The 21379-nt window shown below is 37.1% G+C and overlaps 1 protein-coding gene across 5 annotated transcripts in view; it reads left to right on the plus strand.

Annotated features, from left to right (window-relative positions):
- Positions 1-21379, plus strand: part of HELZ (helicase with zinc finger) — a 147392-nt gene that overhangs the window by 41012 nt on the left and 85001 nt on the right. For 3 of the 5 annotated variants that reach the window (XM_032212405.1, XM_032212401.1, XM_032212402.1), the window contains exons 3-10: positions 3102-3226; positions 7497-7556; positions 8253-8304; positions 9500-9575; positions 15855-16053; positions 16857-16964; positions 17882-18179; positions 20991-21258. In XM_032212405.1, coding sequence (XP_032068296.1) covers positions 3212-3226; positions 7497-7556; positions 8253-8304; positions 9500-9575; positions 15855-16053; positions 16857-16964; positions 17882-18179; positions 20991-21258 — 1076 coding nt within the window. In that variant the 5' untranslated portion in view covers positions 3102-3211. The remainder of the gene's footprint in view (positions 1-3101; positions 3227-7496; positions 7557-8252; positions 8305-9499; positions 9576-15854; positions 16054-16856; positions 16965-17881; positions 18180-20990; positions 21259-21379) is intronic. The other 2 variants (XM_032212403.1, XM_032212404.1) reach the window with 1 other exon arrangement.

Here is a 21379-nt window from a genome sequence, read left to right on the forward strand (position 1 = left end):
GGGGAGAAGGCACAGGTAGTTCTGAGCTGATTATTTACCCCGTACACTTCCACCACTCATTCACTGACACCACTGGTTGATATGTAGGAATAACCCCAGTGGCTGAGGCCTGGTCTACTAAGGGACTCTCCTTACGTCTTACAGCTACCTCTGTTTCCTCCTCCTGTGTTGGAATGACCAAATGAGTGACCTCAGGTAGGACCACTGCTGCTGCCTCTGCTCCTTCAGACATCATTCAGACCAAACACGAACTGTGCAAAGTGAAGTATTGATAGGGGGAGAACTGACTTTTCTGTCACATTCCGGTGTTCACTTTGCATACAAACAGAGATTCAATTTGTTTGGTGAAAAACCTTTATTTCTATCTAAGAAACTACGTGATAACCAGCACTAAATGACAATGATACAAAGGTAATCAAATCCAAGTCAGTTCTAACCAAATTAACACCATCACCCATATATATATATACCATTACCCCACCCAGCTCCATCCACAACTCCCGCCAGATGACACCCACCCACCATCACCAATCACCATGACCCACACCCTCAGGCATACCCCCACTCAGTGTCATCATAGCCTCTTTCCTGGTTAGCCGCATCCAAGCAAAAGAGTTACATCAGAGTAGGCAGTCGCACCCGAATAGAAGAGTTACATGCAGCTACAGGCTCAATCGACATCAGAGAGGCAACATCAACGTGGCAGTGTTAGTGGCGTGTAAGCATGGCCCAGCAGGCATGATGATGGACAGGTTCCCCCTGGATGCCAGCCTGAGGGCTAACATATGAATGCACTTTGTCTAAACTGTATAATTTTTTCTAAACTAAAGGGATGCAATATTTCTGAATTTTTCTGGAAATAAGTATTGGGAAAGGTCAGATTGAATGACAGATGACCAAATTAGCTGTTTTTGAGAAGAATGTTGATGGATGATAGAAGGAAGTCTGTGGAGCCATTGGAGGCACAAGGCTCAGGAGAGAACCAGGCCATGGTTTTAGCTTAGATGTTTATAGGCAGAAGAAGGAGTGCATATACAGGTGATTTATGACCGCAATTGAGTCCAAATCTTCCATTCCTAAGCAAGATAGTTGAGTGAGTTTTGTCCCATTTTACGATCTTTCTAGCCATAGTTGTTAAGTGAATCACTGTAGTTGTAAATTAGTAACAAGGTTGTTAAGTGAATCTGGCTTCCCCATTGACTTTGTTTGTCAAAAAGTCACAAAAAATCATCACATGACCCTGGGACACAGCAGTGATCATAAATACATGCCAGTTGCCAAACATCTGAATTTTGATCATGGGGATGTTGCAATGATTGTGTTAAAAATGGTCATAAGTCACTTTTTCAGTGCCATTGTATCTTTGAACAGTCACTAAACAAATGATTGTAAGTTGAGGACTACCTGTACACATCTGTGGTTAATACATGCATTTCAGCACATTCTTTACATTCATTTAAAGGTTATTAACATTATTAATTATCTCTGTCTTATGCCAATACATGTAAAAGTGCCTCAATTAGACTAGGAAAAAAATCTATTAGATTCAGTACAAGTTCCCTCTCCAAATCTTAATTGTAGTAGGAAAAAGAGCGCTAAGCCAGTCCTCTTCAAAGGCGACTCTGATATTCCCCTTCCAGCTTCAGATTTTCAAAGTCTTTATTCTCATAAATGAACACTAGCAGTCAAGTCTGTGCATGTAGAGGCCACAGGCCATATTAAGTGCTGCCTTGAATTTAAGCGCTCATATTTGTGGATATCACTTGTTCTAAAATGTATTTTGATGTAAGAGTATTCTCATTCTAAATTGGTTATCTTCTTTAATTTGAATGAATAATGGATAGTGAATTACATGAATACAGTCAAAGTGTCATGGCCTCAAAAGGCCACCCAATTAATATAATCCAGGATCCATATTTCCAAACATTGTAAACATTGGGCTTTCATGTTTAGTAACTCTTCATACATATCATTAGCTTAGCTATAAAAAGTGTGTGTGAATATTTGGATCATTTCTTATTTTTCCAAAATGTATCACTTTGAACAGCTCAGTAGTCTCCATGCACTCAGTGGTCAATAGTGGCCTCAGATGCACCATAGCATTTGTGGCTGCCTAGATACTTATTTGGAGATAAGTAAATTCATAAGACTCGGGTGAAGTCAACTGCCCCATATATTCTCCAAATATAAAGAGAGCTGCCCATCAGGAAAATTAAATTTTAAATTATTAAAAGTGCTATAGTTCACTTCATATTGTGACTTCTGTTGGCTGTTGTGGCAGAGGAGAGTGTCTATATAGTACAGCAAATAATATGGTCTTCTATATCATGTATTCTATAATAGCTTTGTTTCCTATGCCATCTGTCTGGTAAATTCGCAAGACTCGTTTTTCTTGCCATGTACATGTATACATCCGGACTAGACTATGTTGTTTTTCTGTCTCATATATGTAGATATATGCATAATTATGTATGTATGTATGTACATACGTACGTACGTACATACATACATACGTACGTACGTACCATATTTTTCGGAGTATAAAACGCACCTTTTTCCCTAAAAAAAGGCTTCCAGAGTGCTGCTGGGGGCTGGGGGGAGGCAAAAATGAGCGAAAAACAGGCTGTTTTTTTGCTTGTCCCCCCCACACACAGTCCCCAGGAGCACTCTATAAGCCTCCTAAAGACTATGCATACCCTTTTTTTGACAAAAAATGGGCCTGTTTTTGTGAAAAATGGGAAATTTTTGCTCATTTTTGGAGGGGGGGGCAGCCCCCATGAGCACTCTACAAGCCTCCTAAAGGCTATGTATGCCCTTTTTTTGGACAAAAAAAAAATGCGAAAAACAGTTTTTAGGAGGTCTGCAGAGTGCAAAAACTTTTTTAAAAAATTTGCCTCTTCAAAATCTTGGTGTGTCTTATACTTCAGTGTGTCTTATACTTTGAAAAATATGGTATGTTTATATAGTGTATATTGAAGGTGGTGACCCTTGAGAGCTGTATGTAATGAAATTTCATTTTAATATATGCCTATTTGTGTACATTCAAAGTGACAGTAAAGTTATTCTAAGTCTAAGTGTATGGTATCTGCTTTTGATTGCAGTATTGGGAGAAGGACTGGACAGGGAAGGGGATACTTTCCGTGCAGTGCTTGGCTGCGTGCATCTTAAAGGGAAGCTACAGGCTGTTTCTAACGCTCTTTCTAACTCACTGATGGGTGAATCACTGGTAAGTGGCAATTGGTTCTCATTACAGTTTTCGAAATACTAGACTTTAGAGACATAGCAAGAAGACTTGAGTCAACCTTCTACTGCTTTGTATTAAAATATTAACATTTTTACATCTTTATAGATGAAGAAACAGGAACCCCAGTTTTGTCCATGAGTTTGTGCTAGCAGGCTGGCAGTTGTTTCATGTAATACAGGCATGGACTTTAAATACTCTCAAGTAATTTTCTCCATATGCTAATTAGTAGAACAGAGACATATGCTTTTCCATTTTTATTGCTGTATTTTTGTCTTTTGTGGTGGAAATAGGTTGCAAGTTTTTTCTTGAGTTTATTTTCAGAACGAAACAGATGACTGATGACAACTTGCTTTTATTGTGACCTCTATAGTAGGGCAGCCATAATTAGATTGATAAAACTGACTGATTGCTAGACGCCCGCAAAGACATATAGTGTATGTAGACATTTGCTGCCATCTCGTGGTTGGCCAGAGTTTTGCAACCCAGACAAAGGAGATGTAGGTTTTAATATGATTCATTTATAGCAGGGGTGTCAAAGTGGCAGCCCACAGGCCACATGCATCACACACAGGCCACGCCTACCCCGGCTCCACAAAGACAAAAAATGAGGTGATACGGCATGGGACGTGACCGAGTTTGACACACGTGATTTATAGCATCAATCCCTACCCTAACCCACCCTATCCCTACCTACCCTATCCTATAAAAACTTTGGAAGTCTGACTTGCTGCAATTTAATGTGCTAAAATTAAACATATTTTCAAAAATACTTTATAACTCCTTGTAGATTTCAGAATCTTCTTATAAAACAAGACCGATCAGTAGTTGAAGCCACCACTTTGTTCTGAAGGAGGCCAGCCAAGTAGGGCAATGGTAGGGAATATTTTGGAATTGAGGGAGGCAATGAGAGGGCTGTCAACTCTTTCAGAGTGTAAGCTTCCATTCTTTTGATGTGTATGGTTTATCTGAGTTCTCTTTTTTGGTTTGCTATTGGCTTTTCTCTCCATGTGTGTCTTCGCCTGAAAAACATTAGTTTACTTTGTGTGAAATTGCAAATATGCGCCTCATACATATTCTTGTGTGTAGTTTCTTGGCCACATTCCTTTTAATTTGCATCTCTGAAGGCAAGCAGAAATATACTTTCTCTTCTATAGTGTAGTTAATTTCTCTTAATTTGCTCCAAGTTTCTTTTAATCCATTCTAAAGAGTTCTTCAATCTTCCAAAACAATTTTGTATGTGAAGGAGGTAAAATATCTTAAAATGGAAGAGAAGATATGAGATAACGAGATAAAGTGATGTATTACTTTACTCTCTCTAGATTCTAACTGCAATTCAGGATTAAAATAAAATTGTTTATGCATTTTATCTTATTCAATTGGGCCCATTTATGTAAAAAACTTAAGGAAGTATATCCAAAGGTGATATTAAGTATGTTTGAACTTTTTATATAATCAGAATTTTAAATTTGAACACATTATATTTGTTTGAACATTAGGCTTAACGAAAGAAAACATTTGCTAACAGAAAAAACCATTGTAAAAATGAATTTTAAATAATCAGAATCACATTAATCTTACTATAATTGAACATAGTTGTATAGATTGTATTAATATCAAGAAATAATGCAGAATTGTGCTTCAATTACAAAGGTATTAGCCTGAGAGAGTGTTAAAATGCCAGCTGAATGGTTGTATGTTGGATTGATTGGAAAGTTTATTGCTTGTATTGATCTCACTGTTTTATTTTGTTGTTTTCCATTTAATAAATGGAATAGTACTTGATTCTAGTCACTTTCATAGACAGAAGAAACTTCGATTATTTCTGCAAGAAATGAACTGGGCACTAGCAGACCATATTTGTCACTTATCTGTTTTGTAAAGCATTAGGACTATAAATCATCCAGTCTCCAAATCAAGTCACTGATTTGATTCAACAAGTTGATTTCATTTTAATTGTTAATTCAGTAAGTAAAATGGATTCGATTTGGAAAAACATGTATATTCAGCAAATGGTGAATCTCCAAGGTGATTTAGACTTATGATTCAGTCATATTACTCTTTAATCAAATCCCCATGCATCTCTATTAATCATGTTACATTGGCTTGGCTGATTAAAATTGAAGGCCAAATTTGCCAAGTGATATTATTAGTATGGCTGGAGATCCATCTAATTTAAGTTGAACTGCTTTCGTTTTTAATAACGGATAATTATAGGTTTCACAGAAGAGCATCATCAGTAAATTTATAATTGTGTGGTTTCTCCCCAAATGTCAATTATTTTCAGGGTTAGATAATGTTGGAAAGTTCATCAAGTGAACTTAACACATAAAGTGATAAAATATAAGACAAACAATGGGGATGTATTGATCTCTTAAAGAAACTCAGAGAATTTCCCTTGCAAATTACTTGTCTTCAGTTGTCTACTTAAAATAATCTATGGGCATTTTCTGGGAACTTACATTAATGTCCTCCTCTTTCGTATTTTTAGAGTGTAAATAAAATATATCCCAGTATCCCAGAGATTTTGTCTCTGAAACTAATAAGACACAAATAAACATATCCTTTAATGCTACAGATTTTTTGCTGATTCTTAGTTAAGGCTTATCCATCCTTTATTAACTAGTTTTCCAGGTGATACAGATGGTTTTCTATGAATTGTTTGGTAAGAACTAGAGAGCAACTCAATTGCAAAATTTTGCCTTTTTTGCATCTAGAACATTGTGTTTTTCAGTGTCTCTCAGAGAAGCAGATTGCTAATTATATTACCTGGGATATAGGAACTGATATTTACTAAATTTATTAATGGTGTTTTTGCTGTTTGTAACATAGTTGTGGTTTAAGGCTGTAATCAAATTACTTTGCATTGAATTAGCCATAGATCGTTAATCTTACTTATATCATGAGAGCATGCTTATTCTTGGTTTAATATATATAAATTCACAGACTCCCAATTTGTCAACTTTGTGTGTGTGGTTTTGGCCAGTTTTTGCAACAGATTCAGTAAAATCAGATTATGGGATAGTAATGAATTGATACAGACTATAATAACAGAATGTCGGAAGCTTAACATTATACAGCATCCCTTGCAGACCCCAGAGGGTTGGGATGGAGCCAGTCTGAGTTGTACCTGTTGCTGAAACTATCTCTGCATAGCTTCTCTAAGGTCTTCTCTATTAGATATTGGAAGCAGATATAGAACAGAAAATGTATTCTTCCCCATATGAGATATCAAACTTTTGCCAGTCCTTATTCCCTAATATTTCTAATATACATCATAAATCAGTTCTCAAGCAATAGATTTTTTCAAAAAGTGGATAGTGGCTCAATTTCAGTTAGTACCATCATGCACGGAATGGGAAATACCTGTTTAATCACCAATTTCTTAATTATGGAATCAAATTTTCTATATGGGGGTAAAACTGCTTTGGAGCAATGCACAGGTTGCTACAGCACGGAGTAGTTTAGGTCAAAAGGGCTACCAGAAGAAGTAACCGTATCTTTACCTGTTTTTTTTTTAATAGTACAGAACCAAGGCCAAGACAGATAAATTTAATGCAAGTTTCTGGTTCAAATTTTAGCAAAGGTTCTCTACCTTTACCCAAATTTTATTTGTGGTTCATATTTGTACGTGCGCCACAGCTTTCTTCAGCAGTAAATATTTGGATTGATATTTATTTGTATTAGAAATTGTGAAAAATTGCAGAAGGCTTAACCATAGTGCAAACTGTATACGATGTGGCAAATCACAGTTGGCAGTGATTTGTAAGCCTTTGCTTCCTTCCCAGTGGGCATTGAAGTGAAATCATTGCACAATAAGCAAAAAAGGACTACAGAAAGCAAAGTTAACTTGCATAATTTATCCTTGCAATCTTATCCACTGAGCTGGCCCATGCAGACTTCTGATTTGAAATATTCATGTGTCATAATGTTATTGGTAGTTTTTTAGGTTTGCGACTGCCATTTCATGTTTGAAAGGCGCATTTTATGAAACAAAACGGAGAAGAAGTTTCAGCATAGTAGAAAAACTGCCCTCTTTAATTAAATTGATAGATTATATTTCAAACTGGTCTGTAGTCATTCCAAAGCATTCAGCCAAACAGTGCTGTAGAAAAAACACTAAAAAGTTGTCTGCATCTCCTAAAACTAAACTTCTTACATGTGACCATGAAAAAAAATCTCATAGGAAAAATGTTTCAGTTTTATTTTTGTAATAGATAACAAATAAGCAGAATGTGATTATATTATTTCTTAGCAGAATGGGATGGTAACTAAAGATCTGACGAGGCTGAAAAACCTTCTTGTTCAAACAGAGGTAAGGATATCTCTCTCTTCCTGAAATAAAGGATTTTTTTTTATATCAGACACAGTTTTTGTTTTCCCAATTTGAAGATGGCTGCCATAATTTAAGAAGTATTTTTAATATCCTCTTTTATCTGTGGTTTTATACCAGTTATTCATCTACCTTACATTTTATAGCGCAGTTATCTTGAGTAACAATATTGTTGATTTGGGTTTACATTTTAAATGTTACAAAACAAGCCTACATTGTCTCATCTGCCCATTTCTTGTCTACCTTTATAGCTGTCAGGATGTCATGTGATATCTGCAACTAAGAGCTGCTTGTAATGTTTTAATGGAGAATTTAAAGTGTTAGTATTAAGCTGGCATCATAAATATGATACAAACAATGCTTGTTGGAAGTCACCATAGTTGAAATTAAAAGGAGGTTATAAGATAGTGGAGAATAATGCTTGCAATTTCTAAAGGCACATCTCCTACTTATGATTTTCTCTGGAGAATTTTATTCTGATATCTGCCTTCTGTGATTAAATAGGTAATAATTAAGACAATGTCATTATAAAACACGAGGTGAGTTCTTCAGAGTAATCTAGTTTAGTGTTCCTTCGTGGACGTCTAGTACACCATAGAAGTCTGATATTTTACTTATTTTTATACACATGGTAAATAGAAGCATATTTGAAATTGATTTTGATCTTTATGATTGCAGGTAGCAGCTTGTAAAATACCCTCGGTACATCATGTGGAAGAGGTGGAAGAAGGTACACTTCAAAATATTTACTTAATATTGATATTAAGTAAGCCTTGGAATTGCTAATTAGTTGGTAGAAAAAGCATGTTTGTCTTACCATTTTGTATCAGACAAATTTAAAAAAGATTAATCGGGTTAAGTGAGAAATAGTCACAATAGAACGTTTTCCTTATTTGTTGGTGTATTTATATTTACAGGTAGTCCTCAACATACAACCATTTATTTAGTGACCTTTCAAAGTTACGACGGCACTGACAAAAGTGACATATGATCGTTTTTCACTCTTAATGACCGTTAAAAGATCTCCATGGTCACATGATCAAAGTTTGAAAGCTTGGCAACTGGTTTATATTTATGCTGGAGTCATGTGATCACCCTTTGCAGTCTTCTGATAAACAGTCACTGAGGAAGCCAGATTCAATTTACAAACATTTTAATAACTTAACAATTGCCGTGATTCATTTTTCAACCCTGGCAAGAATGGTCATCACATGGGGCAAAACTCATTTAACAACTGTCTCGCTTGCAATAGAAACCTTGGGCTCAATTACGGTCACAAGTCGAGGACTACCCGTATTTAAAACATCATGCTTCTCTTTTTTTCTATAAAATGAGTTCAAATATGTTTATTTAAAAACTAATAAAATGCATAATGTATCAATGTTTAATATATATTCAGAATATATGAAGCAAAACAATTTTCTCCAGTGTAGATAGGAAATAAAAGCAACATAGAAAAATAAATGGTTTTTAATATGGCTCCCAATCCAGAGCAATTAAGTGGTAATCTTTCCTGCTTCTGGAATTGGGTTCTGTATTCTGTAAAATGTGTGGAAATTGTACTCTCTTCTGAAGTGCAACTCACCTTTTGAATATATGCTTCAGGAAATGTAATGGCAATCAAACTAATTTGCCAGGATCTTTTTGGTGTAAGTGATTTCTGATTTATATAAGAAAATGATGGACAAATATTAATTGAAAAGAATAGATCCTAATTTTGGAAACTCCCTCTGAGTCACTTTCCTTTAGGTAACACTTGGTGGATATTATTTCTAATGAGGATCAATGGTTTCCCTTTGCTTGGAATACAGTGATAAGTTGTCTATAATTAATTATATGGTTTCAATCTGGATATACTATGTACCAGGAATTAAAGAATAGTAGGAACAAAAAAAAATAACTTGCATTTTATCGTCATGTGGCAGGATGTCATGATGGCTGGCAATTTCGCCCCCCACCCCGGGGAATCACAAGTAGTGAAGAATACACATTATGCAAAAGGTAAAATAATGCATGTTTTCTATATTTCTCAGTTTGAAATCATTAGTTATGGAGAGAGATGAAACTGAAATTGGTAAACAAAATTCTGTTTGATATTTGGGTATTTTTAAAAGAAATCAGATATTATTTAATATTGTATTCATTTTCTCATATGTAGGCATCATCTAGAACAGCTATAGCGAACCTTTTTTGGCTTGCGTGCCATAAGTGGGGGGAGCGCAGGGAGGGTCGTGTGCAGGTGTGCCGCACCCATAATGCAATTTGCAACCCCCCAGTGTGCATGTGTGCACTACAGGCGTGACCCCCCCATTTTTTGCATGCTTTATTCGCCCTCCCCAGGCTCCAGAGGCTTTATAGGAGCCTAGGGAGGGGGAAAACAGCCTCCACCCCGGAAGCCCTCCGGAGGCTTCAGGGACCTTCAGGAGGCTTCCCTGAAGCCTCCGAAGCAGTCAAAACGACCCTCCGAGCAAACCAGAAGTCACTTCCGGTTTGCTCAGAGGGTCGTTTTGAGTGCTCTGAAGGCTTCAGGGACCTTCAGGAGGCTTCCCTGAAGCCTCCGGAGCACTTAAAACGACCCTCCGAGCAAATTGGAAGTCCGTTCCTGAACTTCCGGTTTGCCTGTAGGGCCGTTTTTTTGCATTCTGGAGGCTTCAGGGAAGCTCATGAAGTCTCCGGGCGGTGGCGGTGGCGGGGGAGGCTTTTTTCACCCTCCCCAGGCTCCTATAAAGCCTCTGGAGCCTGGGGAGGGCGAAAAATGGCTTTAAAAAAGGGTGAACTCAGCTGGCCAGCGCATGCATGCACACTGGCCAGCTGACAGGGCAGCGCCTCGCGTGCCCTGACAAATGGCTCCGCGTGCCACCTGTGGCACGCATGCGATAGGTTCGCCATCCCAGATCTAGAAAGTAAGAAAGGTATTTGTGAATGAATTAAAAAAGAACAAAATCACAGAGGGATATTCTCATTCAAGGATAGGATGTAATTTTGGATGAACTTAATGTATTGTTAATATATCTTAAATCAAAAACAAAATGTCTGATCTGCAGGCAAAGGAACAAAGAGTGATGGATACCACTTATGTCAGTTTCTCAACCTATTTCAAAGCAAATTGGGATTCTTTGTGGAAAAGTGAAGGAGAACTGATCCTTTTGACTGCATCTATACTGATTTTTTTCTGGATGGTAGTATATTCTCAAAATATTTCCTGGAAAAGGAAGGAAGAAAGAATTTATGATGATTCTTCTCCTTCTGCATCTGAAAAATCTATTTAGCAGAATTTTGGGGAGTAAATGATGGTTATCAAAGTTCTGCCCCAATGCCCAAAGCTGTGCGGATTTGGATGGAGAAGAACCATTTCGGACTCAATCCTAAAAAGATCCTACTGTAGATGTTACTATTTTGGGGCTATTTTGAGTTTTGGTTTTTCCATCTATACATTTGGATAGGGTACCACTTTCCCTTTCAAAGTTCATGTACAATGAAGAAGTTTTCTTGGTCTCACAGCTCCTGCTTGATAAGATGGTGGCAGCTGTGCCAGGAAGTCCTTTGCACAGCTTCACTTCATGTGCCTGTTGTACCTTTTCCTATGTAGAGACCCTTCAGGCAGTCAGTTTTGCCCTAGTCATCTCACAGCTCGATTACTGCTACATATTTTACATGGGGCTGCCCTTGAAGGACACACAGAACATTGACTGATGCAGAATACAGTGGCACAGACAATGATAGGCATTCTTCAGTATGCCCATACGACAATCCTGTTTTATGAACTGCATTGATTGCCAGTTTGCTTCTGGTGTGAAAAAGATATTGGTTATGACTAGAGGTGGGATTCACTTACCTTCCCTACCGGTTCACAAATGTGAGCGCACACTTGCACATGCTTCTCTCGCACGTGCCTCATCTGTGCATGCAAAGTGCTCGCGCATTACCTCAGGGCAGGTAGGTAGAGCCTCCCATAGCTGCTGCTACCAGTTCACCCGAACTGGCAAGAACCGGCTGAACACCACCTCTGGTTATGACCTATAAAAGCCTATATAACATAGGGCCTGATTCCTTGATGGTAATACAGAAGAGTGGTCCCAGAAATTGGACAATGCATGTGCACACAACCCCTGTTTTGGTGCTAGCAGGCCTCCCTGAAGCCTCCTGCCCTCCACCCCTCATTTTTGGTCCCAGGATGCTTCAGGGAGGCCTACTAGCACCAAAACAGGGGTGGGGTGCACTTCACCCCCCCCCTCTGTTTTTAGTCCCAGCAGGCTTCAAGGAGGCCTGCTAGCACCAAAATGGGGTCTGGGCCTCCTGGAACCAAAAACGGGCTGGGGGATGCATGTGACACCCCTCCCCCGCGCAGGCACACACAACCCCTCACCCCTGCACTTGCGCATGCTTCTCCCAGCAGAGACCCAAAAATCAGCTGGCCGGCAGGAGGCGCGCGCGCGCATGCACAGTGGAACTGACCTGGGCGACGGCTCGCATGCCTGCAGAGATGGCTCCACGTGCCACCTGTGGCACACGTGCCATAGGTTTGCCATCACAGCTGTATAGCAAGTTGAGAGAATTGGTTTACATCTTAGAAAACCAGATCATGAACTAAAATGACTTGAATGTGGCAAAATCCAGTAGGATTATGTGAGGATCCCACAATAGGATAGGAAAATGAAATGTAGTGTATAGGAAGGGGAGGCATGATTTGGCAGCAGAGCACTTGGGAAATATTTAGGTTCTATGAATCATCAGCTGCATAATGGGAGCATAATGTGGGCTACCTTAACAGAAACATTTGAGTTCCAGTAACAGGAGGAAATATTTCTATTTACTCTGCATTGATTGGGGGGGGGGGGAACACTCTACATTAAGTCTTCATTTTAAAAATTCCATGGAAAAATTGGAGCAGGTTCAGAGGAGGCCCACCAACTTGAGAGGTTTGAAAAGCAAGGCCTATAAAGGATGATTGAAAGAACTGGGCGTATTTGCTTGACAGAAAAGACCGATGGGAATTCTGATGGTCTGTAAATGTATTAAAAACTGTTATGTCCAAGTGGGATGCACCTGACCCCTGTTAAATGTGAGGGCAGGACAATGATCAATAGGTTGATATTTAAAAAAATGCTCTGAAAATTAGGAGGAATTTTTATATAATAAAACTGTGAAGCACTAAAATAGTCTGCCTAGAACAGTGATCATTTCTCATTGAAGATTTTCAAAGACACTAAAAAGCCACGTGGCAAGTTTAGGTTAATAGATTTCTTTATGGAAGAAAGTAGAGTAGATAAATTGTAAGATCCATTTGTACTTTGTACATCTTAAGCATGTGTAAAATCTTACTCTTCTAGGGTTAGAACTTCCAAGATGAATTTTTTTTAAATACTCAGTTTCTCTTCTGGCCCATGCCTGTTTTAGAATTCGTCTCTGGAAGTTAGTGATTTGCTAGAATTGCAGGCACCAACCATCCATATATATATTTACTTACCGTTTTTTATCTTTGAGAGAAAGTTTTAACTAGAGATAGTGGAAGAATTGTTTAATGTTTTTCACTGACCTTGTGTTGGAGTCTCTTCACTATCTTTTGGCATTTTGGCAAATGTTATGACTATGAACCAGCCATTTTCAACAATCAACGTGTAGATACGTTTTAAACTCTTCTTTTGAGACCAATGAGATCTTTGGCTGGTCTCATGACACTGTTTATCACATCAGTTTTCTTTTTTTAATGTTAAGGAGCTGCAAAGTCAAATATCTGCTGCTGCCAGAAGGATGAAAGGCAGCAAGGAATTAGTTGAAATAGCTCCCTTTTTGGGTCGTTTGTGTGTTTGTGTGTTTCTGTGTGTCTTCTAAGTGAAGTTTCTTTTAATCTGTGTTTGAGATAATAAAAGGATTTTCTTTTATCCTCTTAACTAGTAAGCTTAGAGGCATATTGGATGGTGATGGTATTTGGCCCTTCAATTAGCCCCTAGTGGCTTTGTGTGTGGTAATACATATTTTTTTTAATGCTTGTACCATACTGATTTGGTTTTCCTGCAGATGGTATCTTTCTCCTAGAATAAACTGCAACCATCAAAAAACCCTTTAGTGAAGAAAGTAACTTAGAGGCATGCATGTGTGCAATTATGGACACCATACACCATCTCACTCTGATTGCTACCCTTTGAGGGTTGCTGGATTTCTTTTTAAAGACACTCCTGCACCTTTAATAGCAGCCCAGTATGCAGAAACTAAATAGGGGAATCATTTCCTTGCATGGTAATAAAATGCCAGGATAATCTCTTGCTTAGTGTTTTTATGTCATAGTTTGCATTCCTCAACAAGGAATTTAATGATGGTCCATCCCTCCTCCCCCCTCCTCCATCTCAAAGTGCTCCAGCTAGGCAAATGTGACAGTTTGCCCTTTTCTTGTAATAAGTAATTCTAAAAGGCTTGGTTGTAACCTCATAAAGTTGTTAATGAAATGCTAAATACTGCTACCTGGTGTTAATTAAAGTATAACTATTGCTTCCCCATTTTTATATTCATAAGCTAATGTTTAAACTTGCTTCCAGTTTACTGATTATTTTTGTCTTACAATTTGAGAGTTCTCAACTGTAATATCCACAATTATCCACCCATCTCGATGAAGTATGTGCACAGTGTATATATTCATTTAACCACATACATTCATTTGCAGTATAACACAATCTGAATTCTTACCTGTATTTGCTTTGTTTGTAAGATCAATAGACTTTGTAGTGTCTGTTTTATTTGTAACTATCGGATTGATAAACCTGTTTGATAGATGATAGATTTGAATAAGTATCCTGAAGTTTTAAAATGTTATTGTGGCTTGAGTTTAGAAGTCTGTATGAAGATGTTTTATGATGATGCTTTTAGAGAAATTCTCCCCGCCCCCCATTCAGATGGTTTATTTAAGTTGACTTGAAAGCAACACATATTTGAGCTTTTTAAAATGTAAATTAAAAATGTTATTTAGTCATCTTAAAAAAATCTACATTTTCTCATTATTAACAATTTCAGCTTGCCTTTCCAGACTACCTAATTATATCCTTTAGAATTATACTTAAAATATATACCGGTAAATACATAGACAAAAAGTATAGCAATATTCTTATTAATAAATTATCCAAATTAAGTGAATCACTTTTACTCGGTGACAGGTATATTATAACTCCCATATAAGAAAAGAAATAAAGAAATGGCAATATAGCAGTGCCTGAAAACCTAGCAATTAACTCCTGGGTTCTTAGAATCACAGGGTTGGAAAGGACAAAGACCCCAACTCCTGTTCAGTGCAGGAATCCCAAGAACAGATGGACAGATGCCTGTGTAGGAGTACATGTGCATGCCTTGGTGATTGGTTCCACTGCTGAACTGCTCTTCTTGCTGTCTGTGCCAAAACAAAACATATTGCAGACTGTAAATAGTTTATAAATTACACTTCCAGGTGGTAAGCTTTTATGAAGCACTTCCTATACTGGCAACAGAATTGGTGGGAAAATTAGTTTAATTACACAAATAAATCCAAATATAGCCTTGGATGCATAAAGTGGTGGGGGGGAAAATGCAGCCATTTGAATTATTTACTGACTGTGCCAATATGAATCTGAAATAAGCAGAAAAGGCCACAAGGTGTCACTAAGAATCTATAAAACTGGGAAGATCATATACTGATTTCTTTCTCTGTCTTCCTCCCTCTCTCCCTCCCCTCCCGCCCTCCCCCCCCACATATCCATTTGAAAAACACTCCCTTTGTAGTAGCCCTGTGAGTTTAGGATGTATGCTTTAGATATGAAATTGTGCTTTTGGACAATTCTATATATTTTATGATTAGGATAAAAGGAACACACTTATTTCCTGAATAAACTAACATTTGAGGGTAGGGAAGTTCGTTCTCCGAGCTTGTGGGTTGGTTTCCGAACGTTTCGTTACCAGGCTAGGTAAGATCTTCAGTGGAGTTAGGGGATATTTGCCAGCATTGCAAACTAACATTTGTCAGTTTAGGCCTTTCCTTAAATATTCTGGGATAAATTATACTGTAGCCAGACTCTAAATGTTTAGTTTGACCGGCATATCCAGATTATTTCTGCCAACCTCTTACCTTGCAACAGCTTTGCAACAGGTGCAATTGTAAGCAGATTGATTGAGCTGCACCTTTTGCAGATCGGGGTATGATTAACAGTTTTAGTTAGGCGTTGTTGGGAAATTCAGAACTCAAGACTCAAAAAATTATGCCTTTGGAGACTATTTCAAATGGGGAATTTAAGGAATGTTTTTCTTCCCCTTTTAATGCAGATTTTTAGAGCAAGGAATTTGCAGATACGGTGCACAGTGTACTTCAGCACATTCCCAGGATGAGCTGACTGAATGGCAGAAACGATACGCTTCCCGCTTGATAAAGTTAAAACAACAGAAAGAAAACAAGCAATGTTTGGGAAGTTACATGGAATCCTTAATTGAAAAATGGATGAATTCATTATCTCCTGAGAAAGTGGTAAGAATAAATGCATCCCTCAGTGCTCATACATAAAATTAGGAGCTTGATTTTGACACAGTCTGCTAGATTTTTTAACACCCTCAAAATATTATTTATATTACACAGTTGCCTATTTCTGTTAATAAAAAAAATCACAAACCGATTCTGATTCTTGCATATGAAATTGAAAACTTCATGTTTTTGTGAAATATTTGTAATATTTTACTCTTAGTTTTAGATGTTTCCATATGGGTTTTTTTGAAAAAAATATTGATATAGGGCTACAGAATGAGTGTATATGATGTTATCTTCCATTTGTAACCCATTCTTATTTTGACACCATATATGTAACTTTGGGCTAGTCACTCTCTCAAAACCCTTACAATGCAAACCCCTTACAAAATCTTGCTGAGAAAACTACAGGGACTTGTCATGAGGAGTCAGGACTGGCTTGAAGGCTCCCAAATAAATATATGTATGAATCATGTATAGAGACTTGCATTAATGGAAGTTTACATAAAATATTTCATCTTGATGTTTTCAAGGACAGAATTTTTTGCAAAATGTCCCATTCCAATTTTAAAAGTTATTTCAAGTGTAAAACAGATTTTTTTTAATGGAAAATATTTCCAGAAATGTTTGAATTTTTTTTTGCACGGAGTATAGAATATAATATAGTATAACTACAATAAAATGTTAATTGATAAACTGACCACTCACTTATATTGGTCTTATTAACATGTAGGTCTTCAGTTAAACCCATAATTATTTTTCTAGCATTGTTAATACCTGTAAAATTTCTAACACTGCATTTTCTGTAGCTCAGTGAATGTCTTGATGGAGTAAGAGTTGAACATAGCCCTGAACTCTCAATTACTGTCACCACCAAAAAATCACATCAGATGTGGACTTTTGCTCTTACATGTAAGGTAGGATTCTGTCTTTTTTTAAAAAAAAACAACAGTTCATTGCTGGAACATAAATATAGGTACTTAATCCTAAGATTTCAAACAACTTCTCTTTTGAAATTTGCATGTTCTTGGGACTATACTATGCCAAATTTAGTTTGTGAGATAAAAACTTGCAATGGAAAAAACTTAACCCATATGATAAATTCTACAGTTAACATTTACCTGAATATCTACATTCCGTTACTGTTGTGATTTAAGAAAGGTATCTAAATATCTATATATTCATAGATTTTTTTGTGATTTGGGCTTGCTTTAATGACTTCACCTTTGCCTCCTGTTTATAAAGCTGAGCCTTGCTAAATGGTTTCAGCTGAATGCTGAGATAGATTTCATTAGGCCATGGAAACATCAGCGGAGCCAAGAATCATGAACTAATGTAGCATGCCACTGAAGACAGTGATTTTGAAGGTGGTTTGGGGTAAACTTGGCTTCTCATGTTTCTGATGTGGGCCATTTTACAGATCAGTATAAAATTCCTTCATTTATGTAAAGCATGTTGAACTCTAACCTATTATTTAAATGCAAATTATTATTGAGAGAATTTTCTCACTTCCCCCTTTCCAAACCATTTATAATGTAACATTTCATTTTTTCTTGATTAAATAAGAAAACTTGCAGTTTTACAAATAAAGTATTTTTGAAGTTGCAGGAAATGGTTGTATTCTGTGTAGAGCTATAGAAACAATCACCACTGCATTGCAATATGTATTGATAACCTTCCAGAAGCCCCTCAAATGTGGCTATGTCAAAACGTTTGGGGAACTAATAGAACTAATAAATGTGAAGAAGGGAGGGAGGGAGGAAGAAAGGAAGGAAGGAATATGAGGAATCAGTAAACATGTTCCACAATTATTTAGAAGCTTTTTTCCTCACAGCCTGCAAGAATGCTGTATCGAGTGGCACTCCTTTATGATGCGCATCGTCCTCATTTTAGTATCATGGCAATATCGGCTGGAGATAGCACCACCCAAATAAAACAAGAAGTCCCAGAAACCTGTCAGGAATGGGTTGGAGGAAAGATGACCCAGAATGGAACAGATCATTCAGTGTACAAAATCAGTGTAGCTTTTAGCACAGAAATCTTTGGGACCTTTCGTCAAACTGTGGTATTTGATTTTGGGACTGAACCAGTTTTGATGCAACGAGTGATGATTGATGCTGCTTCAACAGAAGGTATGATTTGCAGTTTCATTTAAACACAAATTTGTACATTTATGAATCTCTTTCAGCCCCAAATTTACTTATAAAATGTATAGCTTTGGGAAGGTTGCCTACAATAATAGTAAGTATCTGGGAAAGTTGCATATAAACAATTACTTGGAGTACTGGATGCAAAGTGCATTAGTCAGGGGAAGTAATATATATAATCTTAAATATAATTTGAATACTGGAAGGTTCTTTTAAACCTCATATTAAAAGCATTTTGAATCATTGTTAAATTGTGTATGTGAGGATTTTTCTTTGTCAGAGGCATTTGAGTTACATATTAAACTATCAGGTACAAAAGACCAGGTCCACAGGCGAAGGTTAAACTGATTGATTGTTGAATAGCCTGTGCACAGGAGTCTTCTCAACTCATGATCAGCAGCTGCTTGGAGTTAGATAAGGGTCCATTTAATTCAAGGAAGGCTGTACTTAGTCTGCTTGTGGCTATGCAGGGATTCCAAACTGATCCATCTTTTAACTCCGCCTCCCGGTTCTGCCACTTTTTGAATGCAGAGGCAAGTATACCTACAAATAAGTATAAGAATAAAGTATTGTGTCATGTAAATGTCTATAATAGCTCAGATATCCAGGTTAGTTATAGACAATAGGCTAGAAACCAGGAAACTATGAGTTCCAGTTCCACCGTAGCCATGAAAGCCAGTTGGGCCAATCACTTACTCTCAGCCCAACTCATATCATAGGATAAAATAGGAGGAGGAAGGAATATTAGATATATTTGCTGACTTGCGATTTTTTAATAAAAATAATAAAACAGAATATAATACATACGCATACACCAGTGGTGGATTGCTAACTGGTTTATTACTGGTTTGCTCGTGTGTGCAATGCTTCTGTGCATGCACTGAAGCATCCAGGCGGGTGGGCAGAATCTCCCACCACCGCCGCTACCGGTTCAGCTAAACTGGGCCGAACTGGCAGCAACCCACCTCTGATATATACATATGTTCATACCAGATATCTAGGTTCATTGTAACCTGTCCCTCAAGCATAGGATAAATTTAGTACTTTCTAGATGTTTTGGGCCACATCTCTGTAATTGACATCTGGCTTGAATCTTTAGAGTAAAGAAGTCCAAAATTGTACCAATAGACTGTACCAACTTCTCTACCCCTCATGTAGATAAAGCAAGTGATTTATATAGTAACATAATGCTTTACAAATGGAAAGGGAATTGGATGGTGAGGAAGAGGAACTCTAAATGGGCTGGCTTTAAAATAAAGTTGCATTTTGCCACTGAATTTTCTTGGTTGAAAATGGATTTGAAACTGAGTTTGTCTTGTTTTAGTCTAACATAGTTAATCAAACTGATAAAGATGGGTATCATTCCATGTCAGTGCCAGTGTTTTTGTTGAAAAAGAAGTTCCTGTACTGAGAAATTCGCAATCTTGACTTTTGATTGCTGCTTTGTGTGCCTAACTTGCTTCTAAATTATATATGAAGGATTAGCTTTATCTCCTTCAGCATTCAAGTTGGAAGGGAGTGTATTACTGAAGGACTCTGAGATTCATTTTATTTATTTTACTTATCAACCAATTTATATGGAGATTCTCATTAGCATTTTTACAGTTCTGCCCATGGCTTACCTAAAAGGGATTCCAAAATTTCATGAAAATACAGGTAGTCCTTGACATACAACCATTTGTTTAGTGACCTTTCAAAGTCACAACGGTATGGGGAAAAGTGACTTATGACCATTTTTCACAATTATGAGAGTTGCAGCATCTCTTGGTAACATAATCAAAATTTGGCTGTTTGGCAACTTTCCCATATTTATGACGGTTGCAGTGCCCTGAGGTCATGTGATCACCTTTTGCAACTTTCTGATAAGCAAAATCAATGGGGAAGCCAGATTCAGTTAACAACCTTGTTACTAACTTAACAACTGCAGTGATTCAAGAAACCATGGCAAGAAAGATCATAAAATGGGCAAAACTCACTTAACTGTCTCACTTAGCAACAGAAATTCTGAGCTCGATTGTGATAATAAGTCACGGGTTACCTGTATATACTGTATATGGCTACCCAGGACTGGTTGTTAGTTGGAAACTAAAAACAAAACTCTGTTAAGCATATTATGATTTGGTTTCTGATATGGCAATGCCATGTTTGTGATTCTAGTAGAATAAAACTACAGTATCAACACTGTAAGACATTCTAAGTATGTATTTTGAGGCTAAAAATTCCTGTCAAGCTGCCAATTCTTTCAGTTACTATTATCAAAGAAGTATGGATAGAGTTTACTGTAAGTTTTAATGTGAACGATTATAGGGTTGCGAAGATTTCAAGAATTAGAAATCATATTTCTGTTGTATTTATATGTTGCTTACCCTGCATAATATAAAAACAATTCATGTATCATGTATCATGTATCATTATGCTAATATGTTTTTAGACACAGAAAAAGAACATGCAAGCAATTAGTGTTCATAACTTTACTAGATTAAATAAGAGTGTAATAAAATAATAAGCATTAAAACCAACTGTTAATAGCTTAATAACAAAAGCGTTTGTTTCCATAGGCACCTTCAGACACTATGAAACAATTTAATGCATACCAGTAATAAAATTGCTTTTTGATATCCAAAGTTCTATACCCTAATGTTTTAAAATTATTTTAATTTGATCATTAATCCATCTATTGAGATGTTGTTAATTGTTGAGTTTTTTTAAAAAAAAATCTATTATCATATGCAGGTCAATTATTTAAATATAACTTAGTAAGCATATCTGTTTATTTTCTTTATCTGTTGCAAATAGATCTTGAATACCGGATGAATGCACGGCAGCAACTGTTAACCACAGCCAAGCGTTGGGATTCCACTTCCAAGACAATTGTAGAATTTGAGCCAAATGAGACTACTGAATTGGATAAGAGCCTTCTGATCAGATATCAGATCCCTCTGTCTGCTGACCAGCTATTTACACAGTCTGTCTTGGATAAATCATTGACCAAGAGTAATTATCAGTCACGACTACATGATCTCCTTTATATTGAGGAAATAGCACAGTATAAAGAAGTCAGCAAGTAAGTGGTGGTTTTGCTTAATGTCTGTTTAGCCAATTGATGGGTCTTTTGCAAATGAAATTAGCATATCTAATTTTCTTAGCATATCTGTTTTCTCTGTGAACAAAATTCCTCGGGAATT

This window comes from Thamnophis elegans, chromosome 2, assembly GCF_009769535.1.
Source record: "Thamnophis elegans isolate rThaEle1 chromosome 2, rThaEle1.pri, whole genome shotgun sequence".
In the NCBI taxonomy this organism is placed as follows: Eukaryota; Metazoa; Chordata; class Lepidosauria; order Squamata; family Colubridae; genus Thamnophis; species Thamnophis elegans.